The sequence below is a fragment of the Chaetura pelagica genome, unplaced genomic scaffold (genome assembly GCF_000747805.2).
Source record: "Chaetura pelagica isolate M959 unplaced genomic scaffold, ChaPel_1.0 scaffold300, whole genome shotgun sequence".
Classification (NCBI taxonomy): domain Eukaryota; kingdom Metazoa; phylum Chordata; class Aves; order Apodiformes; family Apodidae; genus Chaetura; species Chaetura pelagica.
The window spans coordinates 1297950-1306140 of record NW_009951945.1 but is presented as its reverse complement, the minus strand read 5'-3'; the positions used below and the strand labels follow the sequence as shown (position 1 = coordinate 1306140).

General features: G+C 42.8%; 1 protein-coding gene across 2 annotated transcripts in view; it reads left to right on the top strand.

Annotated features, from left to right (window-relative positions):
* The window catches only part of IKZF2 (IKAROS family zinc finger 2 (Helios)), a 109027-nt gene extending 101247 nt beyond the window's left edge, over positions 1-7780 (top strand). For both annotated transcript variants that reach the window (XM_009996844.1, XM_009996837.1), the window contains exons 6-7: positions 705-848; positions 6746-7780. In XM_009996844.1, coding sequence (XP_009995146.1) covers positions 705-848; positions 6746-7470 — 869 coding nt within the window. In that variant the 3' untranslated portion in view covers positions 7471-7780. The remainder of the gene's footprint in view (positions 1-704; positions 849-6745) is intronic.
* The last annotated feature ends 411 nt before the right edge of the window (positions 7781-8191 follow it).

Sequence of the window (8191 nt, the reverse complement as noted above, 5' to 3'; positions counted from 1 at the left end):
GAACCCAAAAAATAGGAAGACAGAAAAGTGTTGCCTTCACCTGTTATTAGGAATAAAATGCTAATGACTCTGAAGGGAATTTCCATATTAATTCAATCCTGTGATTCTAGTACAGTGTGTGTTGATTTTTACAGTCTCTTGTAAGAGGAAACAGGCTTTAATAAACAGATCCTTCATTCTGGAAGCCTTGGTCTTGGGGAGTGCACAGCCAGGCCCAGGAAACACAAGTCATCAATGCCTTGTGTGTTTTGTACTCCTTGAGATGAGTGTGAAAAGAAAAGCAGGAGGGTAAGTGGGCCTTGTAAGGGTGAAGCTGAGGGAATACACAAAGAATGGTAACTAAAAAGTTACGTGGGTAACAGGTCACCATACTGAAGGGCAAATAACAGCAAATGTGATCTACAGAATGGGTTTTCCCAAGTGTTCCCTCCTCACTGCTGGTCTTGAGTATCCAGAGCAAAACAAGTCCTTCAATAAATGCTTCAAGTTGGGCTTCTGCTAAATAAGATAGTCCCAAGCAGAGGCCTGTTGTGAACATGGCTGTGCTACAGGGTGAATTCTGTCTTGATGCCCAGTGTCTTCTTGCACCTTGCTTGGTTGATTTTGTGTTGCATTTGTTGCTCAGTCAGCAAGGCTCAAATGATTTGTGTTCTCTGTGAAGTGTAGACCAGACCTGTCTGATGCGATTTTTTGGTTTCATGTAGTACCTCCTATGGAAGATTGTAAGGAACAAGAGCCTGTGATGGACAACAATATTTCTCTGGTGCCTTTTGAGAGACCTGCTGTTATAGAGAAGCTGACAAGCAACATGGGAAAGCGTAAAAGCTCCACCCCACAGAAGTTTGTGGGTAAGCTTGAAATACGCCTTTTATTGTTTTTAGTGCATAGGCACAGGTCACTTGTCATTTGTAACAGCCAGAAGAGCAAGCAGAGGAGTAATGCCCTCAGAACTTGGTTTTGATGGGGAGGGACCACAACGGAAATGGTTAAATCACAATGAGAAATCCTGAAAGTTATTAATTTGACCAATGCAGAGAATTAAAAGGTCTAGAATCATGTAGACTTTGAGCTTTTTACTGTGCCTTAAGGCTGCTTTGTTGGGGTTTTTTTAAGCTTTTCTCTGGCCTATTGAGAGTTAGACTGGTCATCTTTCTTTCTCCTTGCCCCAGCAAATACATCTCAGATTCTCACATAGTTATCTGTCTCCACACGTGTGTGTTAAAAAAACCCCACAAAACAAAACACAAAAAAACCCCTACAAAACAACAAGTATGTCAAGAGTTGTAACTTGGATTAAATGCTTGAGATTTGGCAACAACTGGTCTGATAATACCAGCATGAGTAAGTAAAATGACATGGCTTCTCTTGGAAGAAGTGCTTGCTCCAATTGCAGCTTTCTGTACACAATAAACTTAGTAGCAGATGAATATAAACCAGGATTGGATGACTTCTGCTTACCCAATTTACAATCTGAGACCTAGAAATCATTTCTTGCTTTATTTCTTGACATCTTAAAATTCTTCAGCTTGTAACAGGCAACAGTATGGGAAATTTCACTGGGTTTGAGCTGTAGCTTAAAGCTTCTTTTTCCTGCTGCTGAAGCTGTGCTAAACTTCTTAGGAGAGGAGCTGGGACAGAGAATGATTTGGTCTATATGCCGCTAGTCTCCAAAGTCATTTAATATTTGCTATCCATGCTTGCTCCCTGGAAGGAGAGTTATAGAGATGTTAAGGGTGTCAAATACTCATTCTGAGGATACTTAGGGAGAGAGGGTCAGAGAGTCCAAGCAATTAACACAGCCATTTAGAAAAGTCATTGCCCCTCAGGTAAACGCAGCTTCAGATGGATTTGTTCAATCACCACTGCTGGTGGTTTTCAGCTAACCCCCATGGCTGTGAACAGCAGGGGAGTAGCAGCATGCAGCAGCTCACCTGGGGGGCACTGACACACTGACCCAGCTGCTCTCAGCCATCTGACCATTCCCAAACACCAGTGCTAAGCCAAGGTTAGGTCAGGAACAGCCCAACTCACACCAGGAAACTGGGAGGCATCAGTATTTCCTATATTGTTACTAGTCCTTCTGAGATAAAAGCTTAATTGTTAAACTGTTGCCTTGAAGAGTGGTCTGAAAGAAACTACTGTCTAGCTGATAAGAACTGGAGGGTTTATACTGTGATTTAATTTACTGCTGGGACAGCAGTTAGGGTTGAAGAGGGTGGAAATGGGAGCCAGGTTCTCTCCTGAGAAGCCAAATACGGCTTTATGAGATGGTAAACATGGCCCCATCATAGCAGGTTTCTTCAGTTGTTGTCTTAGCAAGTGCTGTATTTTTTTTCAGGCTGTGATCAGCAGTGAAATAGTTAACCATGCTGACACTTGAACTGGTGCATCTAGGCCTCAGAAACATGACAGTCTGAAAAGCAGGAAGGGCAGCTCACACCTATCCCTCCTTCCCACCCCTTCAGCCCAGGTTACCCACAGCCTTGAACAGAACCCCTCAGAGATCACCTCTGCAGGGGCTGGAGACTTCACCTGAGAGGGCTGGAGACCTGGTTCCCTTTCTCTACAATCCTGGTGTATCTGTGCCTGCTTTTAAAGAAGCATAGTTGATGTGACCTCACAGCTGAATCAAGCTGCTTTTTGGATGGTATAAATGGAATCCAAATTTGGAAGGAGTAGAGAGTAGGTTATGGTCTACTCTTTTTTTGTTGTTGTTGTTTTTTTTCAGACCAGGAGGGTTATTTTACTTGCCCACTCACATGCAATTGACTATATGTTGCTCTTGTTTTCCAAGGCAAATTAACTCACTGGAAATGCTTGCCTGAGCTATGCTGTAGCAGGCTCTGCTACGTTCTTGTTAGATAAACCTGTTTTGTCTAGAGGTGCAACAGATTATTTTGGTATTCCATTTTTCTGGGGCTAGGAATTCGAGGTTTCATGGGACCTGCAGCTTTATATCCACATCCAGCTGTATAGGGTGACAGTGCTATCTTTCACATTTACTGTATCTTATTTTTCTGCCTTTTCTGATCTTTCATGGCATCACAGTGTTTGAATTGAAAACCAGCAGCCTCAGCTTTGCTACTATTATTTTTTTTTCCCCATGACCTCACTTTTCGTTCTGTTTTCTCCTCAATGAAGTATTATTCAACTCCATCAGGAAGAACCTGTAGTGGTTCTCTAGCTTGCAGAAAATTTTCCTGTGCATACTGCAAGTGTGGCACCTGTCCAAAACAACTTAATGGTGTTTATGAGAAGGTCATGTAAGCAGAAGCTAAAACCTTTGCATGCTACATCTATCAATGCTTTACTGCTCTTTCTGATCAGCAATCTCCAAGGGACCTTGGTTATGGACCACAGTCTCTGCTCTGGCTGAAGTTTCAGGAGGAAAGGAAGCAGCATGCAGCAAACAGTTAATTTCTGAGGAAGAGACTTGGTTATATATCTGCTGGTGAGGCACTAGCATTACCAAACCTGTTGGAATAGTGGAGGCAGAAAGTATAACCTGTGATAGGCAGGAGTCTGAATACTTGTTGTTGCCTCTCCTTCAATGAAGGGAGAAGCCAACAGGAGTGAAATTGAAAGCAACCATCTTCAAGCTGTTCACACGAAGCAGTTTCATGTATTTTCAGTTTGAACGTGGTGCTCGCTCTCACAGCCTGTCATGGAGTTCAAGAACTGGCAGGATACAAAAGGAGACATTTATGTGGCTTGCAATAAAGCCTGTGGTTCTTATAGTAAAACTTAAAAATACACCAGCATCTCGGAAGAGATGAAAATCAACCTGCTTCCAAGTTAGAGTCAACTTCTAGTTTATGAGGGTCAGGAAGTAATTTACCTACTGGTAAATTCTGTGACTGAAGATTTCTTGCAGCTTTCTCCTAAGTGTCTGGCTTTGCAGTTGCTGGAGACACTTCATGAGATGGACTGCAGGTATCACAGGGCAGCAATGTCTGTATGCTTGGATCTAGCTTCAGTTACCTGGTTAGAGGTTTTTTTGAATGTCATATAGTAAGATGACCACAATGTAGACTGTTTCTTCTATTTCGCTACGGTAGGGCAAGAATAAATAGAACTTGACCATAATTTTGCATGAAAATTCAAAACTATTATCTGAGTAGTTAAAGTACAGGTTTGGCTAAAGAGGAATTAAAATTGAGAAACATCTAAGGCTGGTTTGTTAATTTATTTTTTTTAAGCTCTGTGTCTTCCACCTTTTCCTCCTCATGTTGTAATTTATTTTACTTTTTTATGTCATGCTCCATTTCTAAGACTCTAACATCTGTGGAACTGGTTCATAATTAAAGGAATTAATAATTCAGGTCACTGGCAATTTACAGTTTTCTCTGCTGTCTGTGGTGGAGTAACTAAATGTGGAAGATAAAAAGAATCCAAATAAGGGTTGTGTCATTCATCCAAGTAGTCCCTAAAGGACGGGTGTTATTTCTTGATCTCTGTAGCCTACAAAGGACTCGCAGTGTGTTTGGTGGCTGGATCAGACCCTCACCAGATCCAGTATTTTATTCAAACACAGGAATGATACAGGTGGCCAGAGCAAGTGACAGGAACCAATGGACTTTTCCATTTTCACTTGTTTCTTCACACTGTGCCAAGGACACCATGTGTCTCCTGCAGCTCTCTTGTCCCACTTAGGCTCCACCTGGGAAGAAGCTGCTCCATTTCAAGTGAGGCTGGAGAATCTCCCTTTAAAAACTTGTTCATCCTATCAGTGGTAGGACAGCTGACAGCCACCTTACATGGAAACACTGAAAAGAAGATCTTTGATATCAAGAATCCTCCTTAGATCATGTAAGATTACAAAGGCCATCACTGTAGCACCGTTTCCATCTACCTTCCTTCCCTTTTTTCCTCCAAATATCTCATGTGTAACAAAGGAATGATTTTCTACATTGTGTTTTCTTGCTGCAAGCTAGAAGAGTACCAGCTGGTTGTAGGGAATTTTGAAGCATGTAAACAGTTTTGCCCAAGAGAGCAGGAATATTCACGTGCTTCACTTCAGACTTGCATTTAATCACCTGCTAATCAGGGCCAAGTTCCCAACCAAAAGTGATGCGTCATCTCCAAGGATAACTTGATTGTTCTATGGATAATGTAGAATTATTTCCTTCTTTATGCATCACTTTAACATTAGCCACACTAAGTGGAATGAATTATTGCAGTCAAAAATAAAATGCTGAGTGATAGCTATGTTGAAATGTACTAATGCTGTTTGGAAGAGAATTAGGATTACAGTTCTGTTTCTTTCTTATGGTGGTTATACATTTTGTTCCAAGCAATCTTGGCAAAAGGTGATAGAAGGTTCTGGAGTTCTTGAATTCTTGGGTAGCCAAACCAATTGTATGCAGTGACTCCTTGAATTTATTAGCTTACACTACTGAAGAAAAGTCTGTGTTTATGTACTGAGCCAGTGGAAAGTAGACAAAGACAACAGAAACCAAACAAAAGTATGTATCAGACTGTAAAATCACCTTAAAAGGTTTACTGTGAACAGCTAGCTAATGTTTGTGTGTGGGAAAACATATGAACGTTTACATCTTGTCTCTTAGACATATAGTTACACATGTAGCCTTTTCTGTTTTAAAAAGAAGAATTGTTACATGAACTTTGTACTTACACTCTAAAACCATCACTGGAAAATGCTGCTGCTGAGCTTAGCCCTGGTGTTACTGGTGGTAAATTTGTGAACTTCAAAGGAGGAGTGATACACAGCACACCCCGTGACTGGTGTAATTTACCAGCCTGTGGTTCTGGTTTTGCATATTTGTCATGACATTGATTTTTGAAACATTACAAGGATGGGAATTTGGATTCACGTAGTGATGAAGGAGCCAGCTTCATCATCATGATGTACTTCTTTATCCTGTGTCAATGAAAGTTGCTTGTGCCTTTTACCAGATCAAACTAAGCTTTACACATGTTTTATCTATTTAGTTTTCTTGCCTAAATAGACATTGGGGGGAAGTGTGTGTGTGTCTCTTTCTCAGCCAAAAAAGATGGGGACAGGCTTTTTTTTCGGGGGGGGGGACAGGGGAGGGGAGGGAGGGCAGGGGGGACTGAGGGGAGAACTACCAAGACAACACAGCCTGAGGGCAAGATGGGAGTTCAGCCCCCAGTACTCCTGTTACTTGCTCCAGTCTGTGGCTGCTTGCAGTCAATTTTGTATTTTTCCTGTCATTCAAGAATTTAGACATTGTAGCTCTAAAGGTACCACAGCAGCAGCCTCCTGTGCCTGTTGCTTGGGCTTCTCACTCTGCAGTCCTGTTGTAAGGTATGGCTGAGGTACCTCCAAGTGCAGGGGACATGTGGTGCCACCTCCTTTCATTTTGGGAGTTTGTTTAATCATAACAAACTGGCAGAGCTTCATTGACCATGGTGGTTTGATCCTATTTTCTACCAGTTAATGCATTTACTAACTTGGAGCACAGGCAGAGTCAGGTGCAGTGGAAGGTTTGGAATTGGTCTAGAGGTTGCTGCAGCCACGTGGGAAAAAAACAAAACAAAACAAAAAGCAAGTTGTTGTCGAGGTTGCTGGTTTTACCCATCTCAGGACATTCAGGACATTAACTTAGTAGGAGGTCAGTAAACAAGGAGGCCAAAGTAACTTTGGACTCGAATGAATTTCACCCCAAGTCAGGGGTTTGCTGTCCCTCTCCCCACCCCTTTTACAGTGAAACCTTGGAGTGATTACATTGTTTTTTCTCATTCGTTTGCTCTTGTCCCTTAGGTGAGAAGCTCATGAGGTTTGGCTATCCAGATATTCCCTTTGATATGAACCTAACCTATGAGAAGGAGGCTGAGCTGATGCAGTCTCACATGATGGACCAAGCCATCAACAATGCAATCACCTACCTTGGAGCTGAGGCACTTCACCCTCTGATGCAGCACACACCAAGCACAATTGCAGAGGTGGCCCCAGTCATCAGCTCAGCTTACGCTCAGGTCTATCATCCCAACAGGATAGAAAGGCCCATCAGCAGGGAAACGCCTGACAGTCATGAGAACAACATGGATGGCCCCATCTCCCTCATCAGACCAAAGAGTCGAACCCAGGATCGAGAGGGCTCCCCCAGCAATAGCTGCCTGGATTCCACTGACTCAGAGAGCAGCCACGAAGACCGCCAGTCCTACCAAGGAAACTCTGCCTTAAATCCCAAGAGAAAGCCCAGCCCGGCTTATATGAAGGAGGACGCCAAGTCTTTGGATGTCACAAAAGCTTCTAAGGGCTCTTTAAAGGATATCTACAAGGTCATCAACGGAGAAGGGGAGCAAATTCGGGCTTTCAAGTGCGAGCACTGTCGGGTCCTTTTCCTGGACCATGTCATGTACACCATCCACATGGGCTGCCACGGCTACCGGGACCCGCTAGAGTGCAACATCTGTGGCTACCGCAGCCAGGACCGCTATGAGTTCTCGTCGCACATAGTCCGAGGGGAGCACACATTCCACTAGGCCTTCTCATCCAAAGGGGACTCGTATGAAGTAGAAGAACTGCACATGAAGAAAATACTGCACTTACAATCCCACTTTTCCTCAGACACTGAGACGCCTATTTTGTTGTCGTTGCCGTTGTTGTTGTTGCCGTTGTTTAATTATTATTATTAACCTTATTTTTTAAAATTTTTTGTTGTTGTTGTGGACCCAACCTCATTTGCTCTGCCCAGCTTAAGAATGGAAAGAAGGAAGGGAAGGGATAAAAGAGGGGCTTGTTGTTGCTGTCACTTGTTGGTGAGTGACCCATCTTGCTTTCTGTGGGAACTGGAAGTCAGTCCATATCTGTCTCAATCAGCTGTACGTCGTGTCTGGGTTTGGGATGTCACTCAACCCTGCTAGGTGCTTTGAGGTCCTGACTCGATGCCACTCATTGACAATTTCAGACAAAGAGGTAGAAACATTTCAGAGGAGAGAGCTGTAGGTAGGGGGGTGGGTTTCAGTGGCTGGAGGGGGAAGGGGGGAACCTTATTCTGCAGAATGAACAACAATTTTCAAAGCAAAACCGTGTTAGGAGCATGAATCAAAGTTGATATTCCTTTCCAAATTACTTTCTAGGGTGAGTTGTTTTTCTGGGTTCAGTGTGTATTGCCCCTCTAGAACAGAAAGAAAATAAAAAACAGAGAAAAAAATGAAGTAAAAAATAAAAGGAAAAAAAAAAAAAGAAATGTATGTCTTAACA